This window comes from Physella acuta, unplaced genomic scaffold (assembly GCF_028476545.2).
Source record: "Physella acuta isolate Inbredline_101_S28 unplaced genomic scaffold, ASM2847654v3 ptg001336l, whole genome shotgun sequence".
Lineage (NCBI taxonomy): Eukaryota > Metazoa > Mollusca > Gastropoda > Physidae > Physella > Physella acuta.
The window spans coordinates 44,501-68,227 of NW_026732851.1; the positions used below are offsets into that span (position 1 = coordinate 44,501).

The following is a 23,727-nucleotide window of genomic DNA, read 5'->3' on the forward strand; positions in this document are numbered from 1 at the left end:
AACTCATGTCATTAAAATAGTGGTATGGGATTTTGGTGTGTTTAGATGGAAAGATACCATTCAGTATTCAATTTTTCCTTGGGACCATGAGTTGGAGTAAAGCATGATATGAGCAGTATCCAGTTGGGTTTTAAATGGTCTTATCTCAGTGGGTCTATACTTGTAGTTGGTTTTATTTTGTATCTCTATTAAATGAAATATTCTTTAATCAGATATTCTCTTTTTACCTTTTATAGGCATATTCTTTGGAGGAAGGATAGCTATTTCAACATGTGCAGATTTTTAAAAATAAAATTTACTTGTAGAAGCTGAAGAGTTTTCATTGCTGTTTTTTACAGGCAAGTTGCATTGATTAACTATGTCAGATCAGCAAATAAATAAATACAATTGAATCATTTAATACAATGTGATAACAGGTGGTTTATGATAGTAGAACTTTCTGTCAAAATAAAAATGAGATAAAAAGTTGAGCTAATTCTTGTTTTTACTTGCTGATTGTTTACTTCTTGTTTAGTTTTAGATCTTTCTGTTACTAATTTTTTCTACATTATTATTTGCTGTTAGGTTTTTAAATAAATGTACTTGATTAAAATTTGCTTGGTTCTAATTTTATGAGGATTTATAAACTTAATATTTGGAGTAGCATAAAAAAAATAGCTAAAAACTAGAATAAGTCACAACTGCTGTTTTTATGTGCCAAAATGTAGAATAACTACTTAAATCTTTTTTAAAAAAAAAATATTCCCTCAACTATTAACAATACAATTGTTCTGATGCATACTTGTTGCCTAACATAGTGGAATGTAGTTTTAGTTCTGCATCTTGTTTAACATTTGAACTTCACAAAAGCCAGGTTGTTTGGAGTTTAAATTTTAAAAATTCCATCTATTTGTAAGTTCAGTTTTTATCATTTTTCCTCTTTAACTTTTCAGATGTTATGATTGCAGCTCAAATCAGGATATTATCTCTTGATTCATCCAACTTTCATGAGCTTGTGTTTAACTAAACTTCAGTTTCACTATTCTACTCACCCAAAAAAAGTTTGATCATTATTGTTTGTAAAATCAATTCATTGAATTCTCAAGCTCACTTGAAAAGCTGTAAAATGTGTGTGACTTGTTAAACTTTTTCTTTACCACTGAGCATCATGTCAAAGAAACCAAATAAATCTCGTGAGAATTCAGCTGCTGCTGAGCGGTTGGCAGACTGGAGAGGAGCGGATAATTACATGGGACAGGGCACTCTATCTATTGCAGACTCTGATTCACCAGAGTATGATCCGAGAGGGGCCTTTGGTCAGGACACTGATGAGGATGTAGATGGTGGTGTAGATACAATGTCTTTAAAAGATGGGGACAGGGAGAAAGAAGGTGGCATAGATAACATATCTTTGAAAGATGGAGACAGGGAAAAGGTACTGAAAAAAGCATAATAATCTTGTCAGTTTATGAAGTTAGGCTTGTATGTTATGCATTGTCCAAGGGTATTTGTGGTAGTGATTCTGTGGTTGAATGTTTTTTAACACTGGTAATTAACATCTTGCACTATGTCTGAGTGTTCTTTGCTTTGTTTCACAGTCTTAAACAAATGTATTTTCTGTGCTTTCTACTGCTGTTTTGCCAAACAAATATATACATGTTTACATTTGGGAGAGAACAGTTAAAGTATTGTTTTAAGTACATTAGTTCTAATAAATGTGCTACATCAATATTTTCTTCTAATTCTATAATTCATTTTTAAATTAATGTGATACATTCATTGTTAATTCTGATTTATAATAACTGCACTTGTTTTGAACAAACATTTCTAATGCAATTTTTAAAAACTTTTTCTCCCTTCCTGTAACCCTGATGGCCTTTTGAAACCTCTGAACCCGGATGAACTAACATACTTATAAAAACATCACGCTCCTGCTGTCCTTCCCCACCACAAATAATCCCTACATGGAAAAAAACACTTGTTGCAACCAACCTGTGACTTAATTATTCTGATGGATTTGTTAAATCACAAGCTACAGGATAAGAAAAGTAGTATGTCATCCTTGGCTATTGACCCCAGTACAGGCAAAAAACAAGTTTCAGTCACAATGCCTGGACAGAGCAAAGCTAAGCCCTGTGTTCCACAGAGACCTTCAGTCAAAGCTGATTTGGTAAGGAAATTTAAACCTCACTCTTTGTAATAAAACTTAAACATATAAACCCACAGTTAGTTAGAATTTATTATTATATATGGTTATATGCTTTTCTGTAACAGTAAATTATTAAGTTTACTAGTTGGAGATGTTTTTGCCTGTACTGTAAAGTAGTAAAAATGAGTTTTGAAATACAGTAAAATCACAAGTACTGTTACTTAGCTGTGATTGTATCTCACAGTGGGTAAACAGATACCAAGTGGCATCTGGTATATCTCGGCAGCTACATGTAGTATTGTCATATCTTGTCAGCCAGCTGTTGACTGAAGCAGTTTGTGTCCTTGTGCACCAGGAAGCAAGTGCTTGAATATATTTATCTTTCAGAGATATTTTCCACTATAATGCTGTTTTTGTCTTGCCAACTGTTGTATAGAGCCACTTAGCAGTTAAATTTAGCATAAACTTTGTATCATATGATGAGAGTATAAACATTGCTTTTGATTATAAATATGTTACTTTCACCAATTTTAAAATTAATTTTTGACTACAAATGACACAGCAAGGCTTTTTTTTTGTACTTTTTTTTTAAAAACCTCTTTTACAATTATTGAATGAGTCTCTTTTTAAAGGTTGTCTTTTATAAATTTTAGGATGTTGCCAAAGAGTTTAAAAAATGTAAAGAAGAAGCAGCTTCTAGATTGGATCTTAGTAAATCACAGGTAATGTTATTATAAAAATTGGAATTATTAATCTATATATACATCTTATAACATGGGTACTATTGTTAACTTTATTTTTACTTCCCTATTGTCAGTGCCAGCATGTTATAAAGTATTTCAACAATATACACATCTCATCCCTGACCGCCCCTTCCTCATTTGTATGTTGTAGATTTCATCACTACCAACAAGTATAAAAGAATTAACACAGTTAACAGAGGTGTACTTGTACAGTAACAGGCTCACCCAGCTGCCAGCAGAGATGGGATCCTTGACAGGCCTCTTAACCCTAGCTCTGAGTGAAAATAATATATCTGGTTTACCAGAAACTTTTGCTTCCCTAAACAAGCTACGGGTTTTGGATCTTAGGCATAATAAACTGCAGGAGGTTTGTGTTCTGTATTGGTTCTTATTTTTTTAATAGCTTTGTTGTTTTTTTATTAGATTTCTGATTTTCACAATTCTTGTTTGGTTTTACAGATTCCCAAGGTTGTGTACCAGTTGCGTTCATTAACAACATTGTTCCTTAGATTCAACAGAATAAAAGTGGTTGAAGAAGAGATTAGTAATTTAACTGTAAGTATTTAGTTGTTGCTTGTACACTGTAATTTCAGTACAAAAAAATACCATGTATATCTGCTGATGCATAATAAAAACTTTAGGGAATATTTCTTGCATTGTAAGTTTGTGAACTGGTCATGTATCCCTGCAACTGATAAAAAAAACAGAATCTATACATGGCTGTGATGCTTAAGTCTAGATGAGATTAGGTTATTTAAAAAAATATTAGTAACCCAGTTTGGTCACCCTATGTTATTTGCATATTGTTTGAAACGTTAAATCAAGTATTGATAATTGTATTTTATTTTGCAGAATTTAACCAGGTTTAGTTTACGCGAAAACAAAATTAGAGAATTACCTAAAGGAATAGGAAAATTAGAAAAGCTTGTCATATTTGATATTTCACACAATCATCTTGAGCATTTGCCTGATGGTGAGTATTTTTCCTGTTAGTGTTAGATATTTTTATGTATACTACTGAAGACAAGATGGTGATAAAAATAAATTGTATTGTCTGAAATTCTAGCACAACTGTAGTGTAGTTTATTGCTTAAAACTTAAACTTTAAGTGCACATAATTCAAATATTTATCTGTTATCGCTTATTATTTATACATTTTTATTTTGTTTAGTTTAATAGTTTAATTTACTACACCACTTTTTTTTGTTACTTCAGATATTGGAAAATGTGTAATGTTAAACTCCCTTGACCTTCAACACAATGAACTTTTAGACATCCCAGAATCAATTGGCAATCTGAAAGAACTAAATCGACTAGGGCTTAGGTAAGAAATTGCATATAACAGTAATTAAACATCAGAACAACTAACTATGAACAAAACATTTGTCTGATAAACCTAGAAAATATTATTTGGCAATTTTTTATTTGATTGTATATTAACTATCTTCATTTTTCCCCCTCAGCTTTAATTTCAAATGGTTTTTCAACAGGTATAACAGGTTAAGTGTGATTCCAGGCACATTAGCAAATTGTGTAAACATGGACGAGTTCAATGTGGAAGGAAATAACATATCATCATTACCAGTAAGTATTTGATACTCTGTCAACCAAATACTGACGATTATAAATTAAATTGAATTAGAAATAGTTATTTTTTTTAAAAATAAAATCTGTTGTGATTTCTTAGCTTTGCTAATTCTGATTTGTCCTTAAATAGGAGGGACTTTTATCCAGTTTAACAAAGTTGACAAGCATAACATTATCTAGAAACAAATTTGAGAAGTATCCTACTGGTGGTCCATCACAGTTCTGTTCTGTATATGTAAGTATTTAATTCTTTTATATTTAAGTATTTTACAACTTACCTTAATTTTCATATTTAAGAATTCTTTTTAAAACATTGGTATATTTAACATATTTTTTATTTAAATTTTCATCTATTTTTTCGATCTTTCTTCATCAGTCATTGAATATGGAACATAATAGGGTGAACAACATTCCCTTAGGAATTTTTTCTCGAGCACGGCACCTCACAAAACTTAATATGAAAGACAATTTACTGTCTGCATTACCACTAGGTGAGTTTCTTTTGCAGTTGATTGAAATAGAAAGACCCTACCCAGAGTATTCAATAGGTTGTTTCTTTTGAACCTTTTCTAAAAACTTGTAAATTAAGTTACAAGCATGCGCCATATATTACAAACTCATTTGAAATGTAACAGTGAAAGTGTTTAAATTATATGCATTTTAAGATGTTTTAATCTGTAATATCATAATAAAAGGTATATTTATATGCTGTAAGAAATATAGTATTAACTAACAGAAGTTCCCAGTCTGGCTTTTAGTTAGTTAATTATAGTAAGTACTTATTGAGTTTTGAACTAAGTGGGTTCATTTTTTAATTTAATTTTATGAAAAAGTTGATGAAAGATATTCAGAATTAAGTTAGATATAGTTAGATATTAAAGTCATTAATATATTATATTGGTAAGTTATTTGCTGTTAGCTGGTGCATAAATCCCTTTAGTAAAAAAAAATTTTAAATTTAAATCGACAACTACTGTACTTGGGTCAAACCGACACTCGAATATGCGCATTATTTTGCGATTGGTCGATTGCGCTAGGTCTGACGGTGCTAGATCAAGATTAAATGTAGATTAAGATTCGGAATTTCGGCGGATATTTCCGCTGATATTTTTAGTTAACTATTTATCAAAAAACACGGGAAGAGGTAATCTAAAATAATGCAGTTATTCAAATGAAACTTATATCTCTTAAGCCTGGTAATCTAGCTATCGATATAGCCTAATTTATCTAGATCTATCGGTAATTTAACCCGCCTAAATCTACAGTTTCGCAATCTCAAATTAATATTGAAATCCTTGCAAAAGGTGACTATGAGGACTAGACTAACCCACCCCACCTCGTAGCAACGGTGGCTCTTGTGACCTCGCCTTGACCGCAAGTACGTGTTCGGTACTGCTTGTGGAAAAAAAAATGACGTCACAGTCAATTTCAAATAGCTGTTCCTGCAATACGTATGCTGCGTAGGCCTACAGATTAAAAAAAAAATACTAATCTCAACTACGACCGTGTCTTGTTTGTGGAAGAAAAAATACGTTCAGACTGGGGGGAGTCTGGCTTTTGTAGGAGAGAGGGGAGGTAAATATCGTCCAAAAAAAAGTGGATGACCCCTAACAATTTACAGCTATTCCAAAAAAAACATAAATATCGACGTGGCTAGGTTATCATAATGATTAACTTTGGTTCACACGTCAGACCCTTTCTAATTTTAGCTAACCTGGTCCATTTCATTTTTCCATCACATGAACCTAAAACTTTCAAATTGTAACTAATCTTAATCTAGGCTCTTTACAGTTGAAGACAAATATTATTACCCATCCAATCTTTAAAAGAATATATTCTATAAGGCATTAGGCCCCCTATTTAAAATTAAAAACAGGAGTACATCTAGAAGCTACACTAGATTAGTACAGTTTAAATTAGCTAAATGGTTAAATAAAACTTAATTGCTACTTTTGTTACATTGTAATTTTTAAAAAGTTGTTTATAAGGTAAACATTAAATTGCAATTAGACAAGACTTTCAATGTTATTTTAGAGTAACATAAACTTCTTGTATTTCAAATATTAACTTCATTAAACAATTAATTAGTACAGTAACAGTATGAAGCTGCTTAACCGTAATAAAAAGTAGATAAAACATATTGTTATTATCCGAAGAAAATTTCCTAATTTTTTTTCCTGGCCTGGTCACATCCCTGTTATTAGCAGACATTTAAATCTAAAAAAGACTTCATTTTATAGCACTCTGACCACTTGGTCAAACAAATCACGACAACACTATTACGTTAAGTTTTCAAAAACATGTGCATGTACATTCTCATCTGTCTACACCAATCTTGTTTATAAAGCACATGTTGATACGTAACCAGGTTTAACTTTATATAAAGCCAATATCTTGTGTGATATATAAAACCAGTATCTAGTGTGAGAAACTAAAGTGTTGAAATATTTTTAACAGACATGGGAAGCTGGGAAAATATGGTAGAACTAAACCTAGGAACCAACCAGCTGACAAAAATTCCAGATGACATTCACAACCTTCACAAGTTGGAAGTTCTTATCCTTAGTAATAATTCTTTACGTGTAAGTTGTTAGAGCCTTGATTAATCTGATAATTAAAATGTTGATAATCTACATCAAATAAAAGATATACGTTGTTAAAGGTTTAACCTAAAAGCAGTTGAGATTTACCAGTTTTACTGCACTGTGAAGTGAAATGTTAAAAATGTTATAGTAAATAAACCTCTTTACTAACTAATATTTTAATTTATAAGTAGTGTTTTTTTACTTTACAGAGGTTACCTGCCAACATTGGAAGTTTAAAAAAATTGCGAGTTTTAGACTTAGAAGAGAATAAACTCGAGTTTTTACCTTCTGAAATAGGTAACACTGATTAGTTATAAATAATACATCTTAAAAAAGTAGCACACAATTTATTCACCCCAGTTTTGTTTGTTTTTTAATTAAATATACTTGAACTTCAGACAAATTCATCACATTATAAACAAGACATTGAAATTTTATTTGTATAGGTCATCTTCAAGAGTTACAGAAACTAATAGTCCAAACAAATCAGTTGACCTCATTACCAAGAACTATTGGGTAAGTGTAATTTAATCTTCCTTCCCTGTCTTATCCCCCAGATAAAGCAAGTGATCATCCCATGTGCATAATACATTTTATGTTTTCATTTGTTATCTAAATTTTTAAAATGTTGACTCAACATCTAGGCTTTATAAGTATATTGTATATCAACAGATTTTTGAAGAACTTACAATATCTTGGTGCTGGTGAAAATAAACTAAATTCACTGCCAGTTGAAATAGGTAATTGACTTGTTTAACATATCTTTTTATAGTTTTGTACATATTTTTTCAGACACTTATTCAGTATAAACTAATAATTTATGCATTATACAACTTTAGTTGTGTGGAGTGATTTTTTTAATGGAAATATTAATGATATTAAATTAATAAAGCTAACTTCTTAAAGCATTGGTCACAAATGTATAAATATTTTTCTTAAAGTATAACTTGTCTTTATATTTTGTTGTTGACAGGGGCACTTTCATCATTAGAGTCATTGTACATAAATGACAACCAAGAACTTCACAGTTTGCCAAGTGAGCTTGCATTCTGTGCAAATCTTCAGATAATGTCCATAGAGAACTGTCCATTGAGTCAAATCCCAGCAGATATTGTGGCCCGTGGTCCCTCACTAGTTATACAGGTATGCCAAGTTCTCCTTGTTCATTCAGACATTGTTTTACATAGTACACTTAGTCTATTTTATAACGCTCTGAAATTTCATGTTGAAGCATTGGTTTTGACTTACTGTATGCAATGCTGTTTTTTGGGTAAGTGTTCAGGGTTTACCAAAGTTATCTGACTATGAAAAGATAAGGCTGATCTTATATATGTTTTATGGATGTGTTACTCATGGGTGGAAAATTGGAAGTTGAAAGAATTCAATGATTTCTCTTAATACATTTCAGTACTTGAAACTTCAGAGCCAGTATACATAGTCCATGTGTTCAAGCCAGAAATTCTTGATTGTGAACTGTCTGGCATGGCTAAAACAAGCTTGCGAGAAAAGACACCTTATATACTCCAAAGTCTGGGATCACTTTGCTGCTTGATTCTCACACTCACCATTAAGGTCCCAGTCTCGGGTGAGCACCATCTGCATTGGTTCATACATTCTTCACAATAAAATTGTTTGTTCTCTCTTCGCATAAGTTTGATGTAATTAGAGTGTACAATTACCTTTAAAAAAAAAAACCATAAGACTGTAGTAATGTGTTTTTCTTTGCCATTAAGCAAGCGCAGAGATTTGAGCATATACATTTTATTGAGATTTTGAGCATATACATTTTATTCCTTGATAAAATGCGTTGTCAGCTGTCAATATTAAGAGTTGATAAAATACGACACAATTATGCTTAGTACCTTATGTATTAAGTTTCAGACTTTACATGCAGTTATGTAATACTTAATACACCAAAATAGAAGCTTTAATATACTTGAATTTTCATATGCTAGTTTGCAAGATGTACTTTCACTGAAATTGGTGCATACATTTTTAGAATTTCAGAAAGAAATATAATGGCTGTGATGAAACATTTAAAATAAAATACTTCCCCATCCATTAATTGATTTCTTTTGGATGGTGGAAAGAAGTTGGAAAACAGATTCTACATTTTAAAATGTCTTTCTTACATGTATACACTTTCATATTGCATCTATACCTAATAAAAGCCTGATTTATACATTTTACTTACATTTTTTTTTTTAGTTTTTCAAGTCCACTATTATTTAGATTCTATATTAATTAATGATCACAAACTGGGTCCTGTTCTAACCAGCATCCCATATCACTGGTGGTTTTGGTGCTTGATAACCATGACTCATCGTATTCATCATTCATACTAGAAACTTAGTAGCCATCTACAGCGGTTCTTGATAGGCAGTGGAATGTTATTATTTTAGCTTGAATGGATTGCTAGGTGTAACATTTTATTATTTTTTTATTGTATGTATATTTCTCTGTATTTTACCCAGTTGCTAAGTACTATAGGAAAAGCAGGTCTTAACTAAAATTTATTTTAAAAATTGTATAGGTTTGAAATTTTAAAATAAAATAAAAATTATTTTTAAAAAAAACTTTATTTTTCACAAATATAGTTTTTTATCAACCCGTCCCCCCCTCCCTAGTGTTAACAAAAAGCAACAACACCAAGACAACTGGTGCCTGGTCACAGCAGGTTACAATTGTATCCTTAGTTCAAAAGATATTGTTTTTGACTCAAGTAGAGTTTGAGTTTAACAGTTTCAGTACCATATTTATGTCTTTGTTGTTCATGCTGCAGTAGTTGAAACAAGCAGAGTAGTCCTGTAAAGAGCTTCCTGGATAACAAGACTAGAATTATGGATTTATGACAGTGTATCTTATTTATTTTTTTAAAATGGTCTTTTTAAATTAAAAAAATACAATATTTAGACATAAAAAATATATGAAGTTATCAGTTTTATTTTTTGTCAGCTTGAGTTTATCCAGGATTAGAGTTCAATAAATAGGCTTGATAGTGTGTTTGAAACTCAACTATTTCTACCTTTTCGCTGATGAAAATATTTAAATATATTATAAGCACCGGTTTTAGTGAACTATCTGCTACATTTATACATCCCAACCTGTACATTGTTAGGTGTACACAATTTCTATGCTCAATGTACTATTTGTGTAAAATTTGTTGTGTGATTTCACAACTTTTGGTTCAGAAAATTATTTCCTGTGCCTCATGTATTATTTACATAAAAATTATTAAATATTCTTTGAACTGTAAACAACAGTGCCAAAGGCAAAATTGTGTGTATTCATGTATCATTCCCTAATACTGTAAACATTATTTTTTAAAGATTATGAAACTCCAATTAAACTTGAATGATTTGTATTTGTAACTGTTTTAACATATTAAAGACCAAGTAATTTCAGAATTAGTTTGTGCTACAATACTTTAAAGCAGTATTGATGTATTTTGTTAATGATTTTGCTAGGTTTTGAAGTTGGCTTTTTAAAAAATTCCTTAGTCTGTGTTGGTTGCATTGAGGTGCTGTAACTGAAAATTTTATCACATTGCTATTGTAAGTTATTTTAAACTTCTAGGACTTTTATTTGTGTGTACCTTATGGAACATATGTAGAACAAGGTAGTACAAAGTTATTGAATACACAAAGCATAGGTATCAACAATATACAGTACATTTTGCCTTGCTCTTGTAAACACCCTTGCTAAATTATTTTAATCTGTAGCTTTATACTGATGGTTTAAAAGTAATGCCTCGTTAAATCAAAGCTCACTGATTTAAAAATGAATTATCAAAATTAAATATTTTGGTTCCATTAATGCTGCACATTTCTGATGTCAGTCGACATTTGGCTTTTTCTTCCCAGATGACTTTAAACATGTAGGACTTTTATTTATTGATTTTTAAAAAAAAGTAAAGCCTTTACTTTTTAAATATAAATTACAATACTCTGAAAAATCAAGTGTTTCTAGTTTGTGTGTATTCGTTAATAGCAGGGGTTTCATCCATGCTACATCCTTTATAGCCAGGGGATTGCTGTACTTAAGGAAATACAATAACAAGTTTGGTAATTTCCAATGTTCTAGAAGTCATGCTATTTTTTGTGCTTACAGTTGAAAAAAAGGAAGGAATGGGATGTTACAGAAGCCTCATAATAATTATAGATTGGTTCAGTAAGTTGTTTTTTTATCAATGTGAAAAGAAATATTTTTTTTTGTAAAATGTGTTTTCCTGTTTCTCTAACAACTGTGTTCATTTCTGTAAATACTGCCATGAGCATCTGAGTGTATGAACTAGTGGTGTGTGTTTGTGTCTTACTTGCCTGCAAACTGCTAGTGGGTGAGAGGAAATGTTATTTTCTCTGTTCATATTAAATATTGCTGTATCATTCAGTGTTGTGCTGTAGACAAATCTTGATGTATTTCCTCTATTTAATGTCAGATTTTCAAAGTTTTCCATTTTGGAATGCTGCATTGTCATGGCAACCTGTTTTTGTTTTTAGTATGATGTCATACACCTAGATTTCTAAGTGTAAGAATTCCAATATCCAAGTGGACAGATGAATGTATAAAGGACACTTGAGTACTAGTATGGATGCTATTATTGCATTATATTTGTAACTTTTTCATACTTAAGATGAAGGGGCAGTGCCAAAATTTTCTGAGGTTCAGTATTTTTTTTGTTTGTTTTTCTAAGCTCAATTCCAAGAAACACCTGTTGTATGCTGGTTAAATGTGAGAAGTAAGCTCTGTGTGTGACAGCTATGTTTGTGTGTTAGGGTGAAGGCCTGCATGTAAGGTGGATTGTATTATTGCATTTTTAGAAAATCCTAGCACATTATATAAAAAGCAGAGTCAAAGATGTATATTTTGTATATCATGTTAGATATCTTGTGTGTGACATGAAAAAAAAAAGACAACTGTCTAATCCTACTAGTGTATTTGTTATTAAGTCTATTTTGTTCCTCATTGGATTACTACAAATGTTTTCCAAGAATGCATGACACCTGCATACTCTAGAAAACAATGAAAGAGTAATTGTAATAGTGCTACAAATTACTAATGTTTTTGCATATTGTTAAATTGATGGCGGTCACCACTTTTTTTTACAAGTCTTGATTATTTTAATCCAAATATATATTTTATTGTTAATATAAAAAATCAGCAAAAGTAATTGTCTGCTAATTGTGCATAGTTCAATTTGAGAAAAAGGGTAAATAATTGCATTGGCATGTCCTTACAAAACTGCATTTGCATTATGTTTGGAATTGGTTTCATTATAAAGTCCACACTATTAGCCTAATTAAAGAATTCTCACTGAATGATGGTTCCATCCTGTAGCATTCCTTTGTTTTTGTCAGTAACTTGATGAATCTAGTAATGGTTCTTTGTGCATCACTTTTATGGAGCTTACATCTTAGCTTGATGTTTGTGTTTATCAAATGTAGCATTTGAAAACTTGTATTGAATGTGTATGGTATGCATGTTTTATTTTGCTCTTTCTGCTTGGAAAGCTAGATTGGTTTGATTGTGTAAAGAAATGTCAATTTTAAAATGTTAATAAAAATTAATAAAAATATGGGTAATTAAAATTTATATAGTTGTGTTATAAAAAACGGTCTTGGGTGACTTGTTTTTGAATTTTAACAATAGTTGTACCTTAAGTAGAATATTTTACTGTTAAAATATGTGAAACACGTAAATTAGCTCATTTTTAAAAAGGACAAAATAATGACTAAGAAAATTCTATTTAATTCTTTTTTATTAAAAAGTCTAAAAATGATCAAAAGAAAAAGATTACACAACAAATGTAAAGATTCAAAATAAAATGAGGAAACCCTGTTGAAATATTACTCCAATATTACTAAACCAGCTGATTGGAATGGTAAGAACAAATTTATCATTTCAGTAATATTAGTCATCAAGCTGAGCTGTTACTAGTCCAGAAACACCATGTTCTGTGGGTGTTAACTATAATTTTTCCATGAATCAATCATTGGTACCTAACAACAGAGAAAGTAATAGAACCAGGGTATTGGCCCACACTAATTTGGTAACTACATTTTAACTCAAGCTGATCAGACCTATACAAGGAAACTTTACAAGTAAAATTTTCAGGGTAAATTTTTAAAAATGTGTGCACAAAAAAAATATGAAAAAAAAATATAGAGAAATAATAAAGTATTAGATACCTGAATAATAAATGTGTATTGTATATCTTTGTTAAGGTACAAACATTTTTGATTGCACAAAGAAATAGTTGTGTAAATATTACTGTACAAATCACAAAAAAGTGTATTTTAAACATTCAATGCAGTTTTCCCAAATTTAAAAACAAAACACCCAAAAGCAATTTTGAAAGAATTTCAAACCCTGTGTTGATATTTTTATAACAACATTGGAATTAAGAATTCTAATACAAATAAAATATTAACAAATGTTTGAATAGAAATACACCCAACGATTTTAAATGTTTACAAAATTTTACATATATGCATATAATTTGATCTGTAGTAAAACAATAAAATTATTCTATATTTACATGACTAACTACAGAATGAAACTCCTAAATAGATACAGTAATAATTTTAATAAAAATATTATTGGGTGTTAAGAAATAAATGTGTACAAAATTAACCTTAATTAAAGAAGAAAATTAATTATAACGAGCCGGCCCGCTGCATAACATACGCCGCTATTTAGTTGTTTCTAATTTTCAGTAATTCATAATTTGTGAATTCGACAGTACCAACGCTGACACTGAAAATATTTCTTTAAAACACTATAAGTAGCTCGTTAAGGACCATAACCCCCCCACCCCCTACGTTTAAAATCGTTGGCTCTGCTTGTAAACATTTAGAGTGAACACAGCTCACTAAAACCATGTAGGGGTGGGGAGGTAGGGAGAGTGTTTGCAGCTTGTTTTCTAACCGGTCGAAGAGGAGAATTATATATATAGATAGATTAATGCTGGAGACATCCACATTGTGCAAGAAAGATAAAGGCAAGGAATGTCAAGGTATACATTCTTATAAGAGTATTAAGGCAGATAAGCATTTTAATTTTACACAAATGCATTGAGCACAGCAAATAAATTATCTCATTTTATTCACTTAATAATTAACATACCCCACATTATGATTACAACAAAAAAATGTAAATTTTTTTTTCTTAACCAGTAAAACTGATGTTTCAAATACTATTACAATTACTATACAAACAAGTTACAATTTTTACAGAAGCTAAGAATGATTAAAATTCTTTTACAATGGCAAAGCTTACTTAAAAAAAAAAATTCATAAAATTTATTGTCATTCTTGAAACATTACAGGGATCAAAGGAAATTATTGCTGTGAAATAATTTATCACTAAATCTAATGACATTTCAATAAAAAGTAAACACATTTTTGTTTCAAATAGGCATACAGGTAAATTTATTAGCAAAAATCTAGTCATCAAGCATTGCAGCTGAACACAATTGTGAAAATGCATTGCTAAGTTACAACATGTTTGTAATTGTTAACACAACAATTAAAGAATAAGAATATGTGTACACCTCAAAAGATAAATAACAACATGAGAAAAATCCCTGTCAACATTGTAAAAATTGTATTCTATTTTACTGGGGTGATTTATTTTTTCAATTGCATCTTTTGATTCTTAGTGGCTTTTGATTCTTTTTTTTTTTTTTTTTTCAGCTCAAAATAAATGCAACAATTCAATATATAATTTTATTAGTAAACAAATAATCAAAATGTACGGGGAAAAAAGAACTAGATAGTATATATACTCATTCTCACATATAATGAAATAAACAACCAAGGCCAAAAAAAAATTATACTGGCCTTTCGTACTGGGATACAAAAGTTCAAATAAATTATTACTCTTAAGTAATACATACAAAAATCAAATTAACAGGGAGCACAAGTGCTGTTTAACAAAGGTGACTCAAGAATACATTAAAGAATGTGAAGAGAAAATCAAACTTTTGAATCCAAAATCAAAAGAATTTCCAACAAGTGGAATGTAAGTTGAAGATTATGGTCCAAAGAGATTATTTATTTATAGTCCAGTTGTAGTCCCTGTAGCTAATGTTGACATGCCCCATCATCTCTAGCTTGAGTACAATGATGCTAAACTTATCCTGCTCTGATGGCCCTAAATAATTCTGGATCCACCTGGAAAAAAAATGTCTGATCCACATTTTTTCTAAGTGCCCTTAACTTTTTTTTATACTAATTGTAGTCTAATAGTAGCTTAATTTTTGTGTTTAAGTTTTTTGAAAGTTTTGGAAAAAGTCAAATCCAGCAAGCTAATAACTATTACAATCATTACTCAAATGTAAACTAAAATGTCCCATCTGTATAAAATAAATCATCTTTCAATTTATCAAATAAAATAAAACCAGATTTTATTGGAGCTAACTACCAAACTCATTACAAGAGATATGTTTAGACAAGAGAAATCTATGTTAAATATGAAAAAGTTATTGGGATCAGTTACTGGCCAGTAACTAGTAAATGTGAGACTTACTTAAGCACATCAATGTCATCTTTCCCAAAGTCGGACCTATACCACTGGAACAGCTTAGAGATGGCAATCTCATCACCTCTGGCCTTAATCTCCACCTCCTGGCCACAGAAATTTCTCGTGGCCTTATCCAAGGCAGAGTCGATATTCTCCACACTGTATACGCTTATGGCTGGGCATGACTAAATAAAAAAAAAAACAACACACTACAAGCTCTATTACGCTGCGACTGATTAGGACAATTCTTTTGCTAAAAGCATCAATTAGCTGACAAATATTTTTTCTTTTCATACTATATACAAAGATGCAACACAGAAATTATATTGCTTTTAAATATTATTCAACTAGCTTCCAGGAAATTGAATTTTGTTTTCTAAATTATTATTATTATTTTTTTTGCAAATGAGTTAAACAGATTTTAATGCAGGCAATAATATGCAGATGAAAGTAAATTGATATTTACTAGAAAAGAGCTCAAGGGACACAACTCTATTTTAAAGCCCACACATACCTTAGCTCCACACACCAGAGCAAAATGGATGCGGGGATCTAGAGTATGACAAATAAACTTTAACCTTGGGTCATCAGGAGGAAACTGAGGTGTAATAGAGGCAGGATGGGAATTGTTACCTGCAAAAACATTGGGTGAATTGGGAAATATTACCTAAAACTTGTTTTTATTTTAATAGGAACTTACTCCAAAATATAAAGATAGATCAAAAGTAGTGAATTAAATAACTAATCAATACATTTTTTTTTATTTCATGTAGCTTTCACCAGCATTTAATTTAATGGAAAAAAAAGTTTAAAAAAGAGAGAATTAAACATTTTAGATGAAGATATTTAAAGTCATAAAACATAAGTAGGAGCTACATACATCTCAAGATACCATGTTCTATATCATCCAGGGAGTAAACATGGCCTCCAATATTGTATGCTGTTGTTTTAAAGAATTGTCTAACGCTGAGAACAGAGTCAGGCAGGGCTGGCTGCTCCAGTAATCCATGAATTGTTAGCGAGTTATATATGTCTTAACTTGTGTGAAGGATGGCAACAAAATAGGTTTCAGATCATACTGGGTTAAATCTTAAGGTTTGAAAGGGTACTTTACTTTTTTAAGGCTAAACCGAGAAGTTGTCTTCTTTGTAACATATCCACAAGGGAGATTATGGTGTGGTTCTGATCTGAAACTTTTTAGAGGCAGCCTAACTGAAACATACATCTAGGACAGTGGTTCTTAAACCAGGGTTCGATCAAACCCAACGGGTTCAGTGAGACAGTCTCAGGGCTTCGGCTCAGGTCAAGGCAAACAACAGAATCATGTGATTCATTGTCATATTTTGGCACTGCAGGTGGTAGAACTCTTGAGAAAGGTTCAGTGAAAGCGCATATGAAACTGATGAGGTTCGGTACTTTCAAAAAGGTTAAGAACCACTGGGAGTGGTTGTGGACAATTGGAGCAGCACAATTAAATATAACTAATTGTGGATGGGCACAACAGATTATTATTAAAAACTTAAAAGGCAGAGGCAAACAAAAACCATGCATTTTGTGGGTAAAATATGATTACGCTATCAATATAAATGAGAATTCAGGAGCTCCAGATATCTAAGGCCATGGGCTGCCTATCCAGCCTCCACATTAGCCCATAAATTATGCTGAGAAGAAAGTGTACAAGGTTGAGATTGTGAATACTTTACACTGACTTCTTAGATGATCTTACAAAATATAACTACCATCATGATCTTAAGATTGGAAAAAAAATATATTTCTGAAAGGATACTCAAAAAGAAAACTTTTCTTTCAACCTCTGACATGTGGCTTAAATCAACTCTGCATAGATCATTTGCATCTGTTAAATATGCTCTGAACTCTGGGCTTTCCTTCATTTGCAAGTAGTTTACTGACTTCCCATCTTCACTTATAAACCTTCCTTTTAATCTGAGGATCAGAAGAATGCACTTAATGAATAATTTGATGTGCAGTTGAATTGGATCGTGATAATTTTAGTGGTTCACTTTTTAATTAGAGGCATCATGGGATTTTAAAAATAAAATGGAATTTTAAAAAGAAATTATGTACTGAGGTCACTGAAACAGACGAACCCTGCTTCATCTGTAACATGGATCGTCAGGTTCAAAAGGGTGGTTTACTTTTACTTATTTTAAATCATTTAATTTAGCCGGTTAGCCTAATTTAAAAATTTTGCATGTTCTTCAACATATTGATCTAGCTGGTCTAGAATTTAGATCTAGTTTTTACCACTTCCTTTCACCTTTTGTTTTGGAGTTTCTCGCATCTGGCATTGATTTTCATCAGGCCCTAATTTTAATTAACTATTTTATTAGGCCTAATAATTAGTAATTAAAGTAATTAAAAATTATTTTCTACCAACACCCTTTTTTTACTTTTGCTTACTTTTTGTTTTGAAAATTAAAATTATTGAAATGATAGGGCCTAATTTTTTTTATTACTAAATAAAATCTAGATTCTAGACCTACCTGAGTAATGATTTTCGCAAATTTTCGGCTAACTTTATACCAGGTATCGGAGTGTCTTCTGTTTTTAAGTCTCGTAATTTTGTGTTGATAACTCTAACATCAGACAGTGTATTCTCCATTTTGATGCTTAACAATTTTCCTTAGTAAAAGCTATGGAAAAATACTTTTTCGTACTCACTCTCATTTGCATTAAAGCCAAATTTCTTCAATGAGGCTTGTAGTAGTAGTTTATAGATCTGTATATACTTTGTTTTATACTTTGTTGATTGAGTACAATTTCAAATTTCATGCGTAGTGCCATCAGTGTTCTTTAAATAATTCATTACGATCTTAATTTTCCGAAACTCACTTTGACTCTGACTCTTCATAACTGTGAATTCGAAAGTAGAAAAGAAAACATCAACAGTAGTCAGTAGACCTAAAAGTGAAAGGTAAAATTTTAAATAGTTAAAAGGTAAAATTTAAAATAGTTAACTTTTAAGTAGTTCCTAATAGTATAGTATCGTCCGACGCTGTAAGAAAATATTGCCTAACGTTAGAAAGGTCTTTTAGGCCGATATTTGTAACGAAGTGACTACTCGACTCGGAAGATGATTGAAGAAGATTTTTCTTTTTCTCCCCAACGTCTCCACTTAGTTTTAGTCGGCAAAAGATAGACTGCGCATGCACAGTGACCTAGGGTTTGGGCTAAATTAGGGTTAGGGATACGATTAGGGTTAGTACTATTAGGAGTATTAGAGGGTTAGGGTTAGGGACAGGTTTAGGGATAGGATTCGGGTTGGTGTTAGGGTTCTGCGGTTGTAAACACACGCATGTGCAGTACCATTGAAAACATCGCCGCGATGGCAAGTCATAGTTTCTCTCCATTGCGTATTCGTATCTAATTCCGGCTAGCATTTTCTCAAAACTCAAAAAATAGTAAATACCGACTACGATTTTACCCACTGATTTATTTCAACCTTTTTACTTTTTACCTAGATCTAGGTAAAGACTAAATAAATAAAATATTTTATTAACTTTTTAAAAGTTAATAAATTTCCTCTAGGCTATAAAGTTATAAACAGAGCCGGCGCCAGGTTATTTAGCGCCCTAGGCAACACTTATTAAAAGCGCCCCCCTTAGGGTTGCCAGATACCTTTTCCGAAAATACTGGACACCTTTCTATCCTTCCCTTCTCAGGTATGCAGCAAAGCAGAAGAAGGGGGGTAACAGAGTATTATTCATATACTTGTCCAGTATTTTTATTTATTTTATCCTGGACAGTCTGCTCAAATACTGGACTGTCCAGTTCAAAACTGGACACCTGGCAACCCTAGCCCCCCCTCCCGCAATTTTTTTTCGTCCGGGGACAAACTTTCGATTTGCACCCCCCCTTCAACTTTCAATTTGGTTTTCCAACACATTTTGGCTTCCCCCTATTGACAGCGCACTAGGCGACCACCTAGTCCGCCTTATAGGTAGCGCCGGCCCTGGCTATAAAGTACTAATTTTTCACTTAATTATGCACATGTTATTTAAGTTCATCAGGCGCGCAATTTTTTTTTTATTCAATGCCATTTTTAACTATTTTAACATGTTGTTTCTCATTGACCCTATGTTGTACCTAATAGTAACATCATTTATCACAGACAGATGGAATGCTTATACTTTTATAGGCCTAAGAATATAAATTCTCAATATAGGAGAGACTGAACATCATGGCAGACCAGGAGAGAAATTTTCGCACACATTACTATGAAAAAGTGGGCTTTAGGGCAGTGGAGGAGAAGAAGTCCATTGAAATTCTGCTAAAGGAGCAACCTATAAGAAAGGACAAGCTCCTCCAGTTTAGTCTACGCTTTGGTATACCTGCAATGTACAGAACTTATGTGTGGAAAATTTTATTGGGTAAGTGGTTCAAATTTACAGTTACATTTTTACGGTGGGTATTCTCTAAATTTATATTTAGTTATGCATATATAATTAGAATAATAGTACATTACAAGTATAACAATACACATACAATCATAATAGATTAATATATAGGGGGGGGGGGAGGGGGACAAAAAAGTACAAATCATATAACTGTTAATATTTAATAGATATTTTTAATAGCATGGCTGAGGATAAAGAGTTAGTGTAGTTGTGTAGAATTGAAAAGAAAAGAGTGCTGCATTAATGGTATTAATGTTCAATGTATTTGTTATACTTGGAAATATTTTCAATTTTTTAAAGCATACTTTGGCTTTTATCTATTTTAGGCATCTTGCCAGCCAATCAGGCAAGTCAAGCATATGTGTTGAACCACAGGCAAGAACAGGTGAAAGAGCTGGAGCGTGCCCTTGTGCTTCTTTCTCCTGAATACCTGGGTGGGTCACAAGAGCAAAAGATCCTGCGGATGAAACTTATTGAGGATGGCAAACTTCCTCTTCAGAATAAGTTCCTTGTGAGCTTTGTCTTTATTTGTTTTGTTTAGAGATTACCTTGATGCAGTTTTGATTTAATTTGGTTTGTTCCTTTTTATTTTTTAGATTTAGTAGCTGTTCCGGTTTTTACTTTCACTGTTGTGTTATCTCATTAAAACATATTTTGAAAATATTAGATTACGGCAATAATGTTACCTTGATGCTTTAGGAAAATAGGGTGTTTTGCTAGACAATCGGAGTTTCAAAATTAGTAGATATTTTGTTAGTAAATGATTACAAGGTCATTGTGTGTGCTAATTGAAAGGTTAATAACAAAAATTAACATATAATACTTCCCAGCAATCTAAATATTGTTTTTATAAATTAAAATACGAGGTTTTTTGGTGGAAAAAAAGTCAAGCGTTAATTTTTTTTCAATAATAAATAAGCTAAATAAAAGCAATGAAACTTGTATCTCCAGGACACAGATATCAGCAACCAATACTTTGTCTGTATAGCCCAGGCTGTGGGAAGTCTGGTCAGCTCTGAGGTGGACCTGTACTGGATATCCACTAGGTTCTACAAACATATCAAAGACAATTTCTACAAACACGTTCCACAGTTTGTAAGTCACTCTACTTCACTTGCGACTTGCTGATTTTTAGAAGAAAAAAATGTGTTTGGTTAAAAATATTTAATTCAACTTTTTCCTATATTTCAAGCTGTTGCTGTTTTTTTGTTTGTTTAAAACTGTCTTTTATTTAAAATATTTTAAGCAATTATTTTGTTTTGCAATAATTATACTTGTAATAAATTTCAATTAATTAACCTAAGTTAATTCATTGAAATTTGTTTGAAGTATTTTAATGTTTTTTTTTTTTTTTAAATTTACAATATTTTTTCCGAAATCAGCCTGAACATACAATGCAATGTTTAAAGAAAGAGGAAGATGGCAAAAGACTTTATCAACATTTGTATGATTATCAAGTAGTGGATGAGCTCCCCTTGAATGAATGGTTTTACACTTGCTATGCTAATGTTTTGCCAGATAATTCATTAGAGAGGTAACAGGTTAAGAAAATTTCTTCCAACTTTTTTTGCACTATTGTATGTTTATTTTGTTAAGTTGTATAAACACCAAAACACTTTAAAACAAAAATTACCCTGTTTTCGCTGTCATCTCATTACATTATTTCACTTTGAACTCTTTGGAGTTGTTTTTATTTTGGTAAAAAAAAATATACTATATCGTGACCTATACAGTTTTAACAGAGTAATGTAGTATTTCATCCATAACACTTGTAGCTATTTTATTGTGCCTGACTATGATAAAATCTAAGATTAATTTCTTTACCATATTAAGTTAAATTTATAAACTACACATTGAATCACATAAATTTCATGATAATTTTATCATAAAATATAAAATTTAATTGTGACTAACCTTTATATTTTCTGCTACAGAATTTGGGATCGTGTTATTGGTGGGTCAAGTGAAATATTTGTTTACGTTGCTGTAGCAGTGCTGTTGGTGCTGCGTCGACCAATTTTAGCCATGCAATCTGCCCATGATATTGCTAATTATTTAAAACAGGTTAGACTTTACATTTAGTCAAACATTGGCACATGTTGGCTTTGACATTGATTCAAATTAATTTTTTTATTTAAAATTGGTCCATTTTCTCTCACATTCTATTAGGGAGATTAATTTTTTTTTAAAATATTGTTTTGTAAAAATAAGTATTGGTTGAAATTTTTAAACTATTTATTCAAACCAGATCCCAGAAGATTGTGGGGACAAAATTGTTAACGAGGCCTTGACCCTCCTTCACAAAAACTCTGGACAACATCCCCCAAAACCAGACTCACCTAGCACTGAGAGTGGAAAAAACTTGGTGAAACCTGCAGACAGAAACTCTAGTAGTAAACCAACACTTACTAAAACCCAATACAGCTCTGTTGATGGTAGCTTTTCCACTGAAAAGATTGGAAAAAATGTTCTTGAGAAGTCTGTTTCTATTGACATTGGTAGAAGATCTCCGAATGATAAGTTTATTCAAATGTAATTAAAATAATGTATGCTTGTTTTAATGAAGTTTTACCTCTAATAATATGGTTGATAACCATAACATGTTTTAAAAAAGTTTTAAAAAGCATGCATGACTAGTCAATCTCTTCTATGATAGAATTTGCATTTGTATGTCAGTTCATTAGTTTGAATGGTAGTTCATTTATTTGAATAACAGTTTTTTTTAATTTGAATGATATTCTTGTGAGCTTGTTTATTGGTTTGTTTAGATGCTGGTTCATTAGCTTGCAATCAAGCAAATAGAAATGTTGCAGTTGATGAATATGTGATTGGAACTAGAATAATAGTTTTTATACTAAACAATTTAAGCATGTGTATAAAACAGCTGAAGTAGTTGTGTCTGAAGAGAGTTGTGCTTTCTGGCGTGATTGTTCCCCTTACATTGACAGTTGTTCCAATCAAAAAAGGTCATGTATATAACAAAAGTATATTCAGACAACCAGCTGGCTTGGTTGTCTTGTAGAAACTACTTTCGTTAGTTCTAGTCAAATTTTGTGGGTTACTGAAAGTGAAGTAATGTGGCTGAGTTATTGGTTTGTATGCCTTAACACATGAATTGTGATTTTAAAAGTTGAACATAGTATTTAAGAGGTTTTATGAAGATGATTGCTACTCTCCCCTTAAGACAACACCTTGTTTTACCTGAGATGCATAGACGGTGAAAAACACCATCCTTACATGTCAATTTGCTGTATGTACAACCTGCATTCCTATGGAAGCAATTGTGATTTTGTATATGTGTGTGTGTGTGCCGATTGGGGTGATTATTCCTGTATTATTAAAAATGTGCATTGTAAATAATTTTAAATGTATGTAAATTAAAATAAAATTGAAAAACAGTTTTTGGGAATTTTGGATTTAGCAAACAAATTTACTATTTGGTTTTGAAGAAAAAAACCCATCACAACCTCACTAACATTATTTTTATTATTTGATTTTTTTTTTTTAATTTATATTTTTAACAATTTAAAAAAAAAAAATATGAAGAGCATCAGATACAAACATATTAATAGAAAATAGTTTGGTCTGTTGTGTAGTTATCCAAAGACTTACTCTCAAGACTATGTTATAGAGTTTTAATTAATTAAAAAGCCTAATAAATGGTAACAGAGCAGATTACTGGAGACACTGCCATTGTGATTGCTCTGAACAAAAATTAATCTAACACACTTTTTAGCATATAC

The 23,727-nt window shown here is 31.3% G+C and overlaps 3 protein-coding genes across 7 annotated transcripts; 2 read left to right on the forward strand and 1 right to left on the reverse strand.

The window, feature by feature from the left end:
* Positions 1-932: 932 nt before the first annotated feature.
* Positions 933-12,658, forward strand: LOC131958561 (leucine-rich repeat protein SHOC-2). 2 transcript variants are annotated; one of them, XM_059323649.1, is made up of 16 exons: positions 933-1,414; positions 2,012-2,149; positions 2,782-2,850; positions 3,023-3,238; positions 3,331-3,426; positions 3,724-3,844; positions 4,087-4,195; positions 4,362-4,455; positions 4,589-4,693; positions 4,835-4,949; positions 6,916-7,040; positions 7,253-7,340; positions 7,490-7,559; positions 7,716-7,783; positions 8,017-8,186; positions 8,452-12,658. In XM_059323649.1, exons 1-16 carry the CDS (start codon positions 1,148-1,150, stop codon positions 8,479-8,481), a joined length of 1,881 nt encoding a protein of 626 aa, XP_059179632.1. In that variant the 5' UTR covers positions 933-1,147; the 3' UTR covers positions 8,482-12,658. The 2 variants fall into 2 exon arrangements, with proteins under 2 accessions (XP_059179632.1, XP_059179633.1); XM_059323650.1 differs by having other exon boundaries at positions 2,018-2,149.
* Positions 12,659-12,796: 138 nt separating this feature from the next.
* On the reverse strand, positions 12,797-18,218 carry LOC131958563 (uncharacterized). The gene is made up of 6 exons (XM_059323651.1): positions 18,071-18,218; positions 17,353-17,510; positions 16,447-16,599; positions 16,081-16,199; positions 15,573-15,751; positions 12,797-15,217 (listed from the first exon to the last, which is right to left on the reverse strand). Exons 1-6 carry the CDS (start codon positions 18,187-18,189, stop codon positions 15,094-15,096), a joined length of 852 nt encoding a protein of 283 aa, XP_059179634.1. The 5' UTR covers positions 18,190-18,218; the 3' UTR covers positions 12,797-15,093.
* Positions 18,219-18,428: 210 nt separating this feature from the next.
* LOC131958565 (TBC1 domain family member 7) lies at positions 18,429-23,377 on the forward strand. 4 transcript variants are annotated; one of them, XM_059323655.1, is made up of 7 exons: positions 18,429-18,501; positions 19,699-19,957; positions 20,311-20,495; positions 20,936-21,079; positions 21,367-21,518; positions 21,919-22,048; positions 22,233-23,377. In XM_059323655.1, exons 2-7 carry the CDS (start codon positions 19,768-19,770, stop codon positions 22,518-22,520), a joined length of 1,089 nt encoding a protein of 362 aa, XP_059179638.1. In that variant the 5' UTR covers positions 18,429-18,501; positions 19,699-19,767; the 3' UTR covers positions 22,521-23,377. The 4 variants fall into 4 exon arrangements, with proteins under 4 accessions (XP_059179638.1, XP_059179639.1, XP_059179636.1 ...); XM_059323656.1 differs by having other exon boundaries at positions 18,453-18,524; XM_059323653.1 differs by having other exon boundaries at positions 18,453-18,501; positions 19,753-19,957.
* The last annotated feature ends 350 nt before the right edge of the window (positions 23,378-23,727 follow it).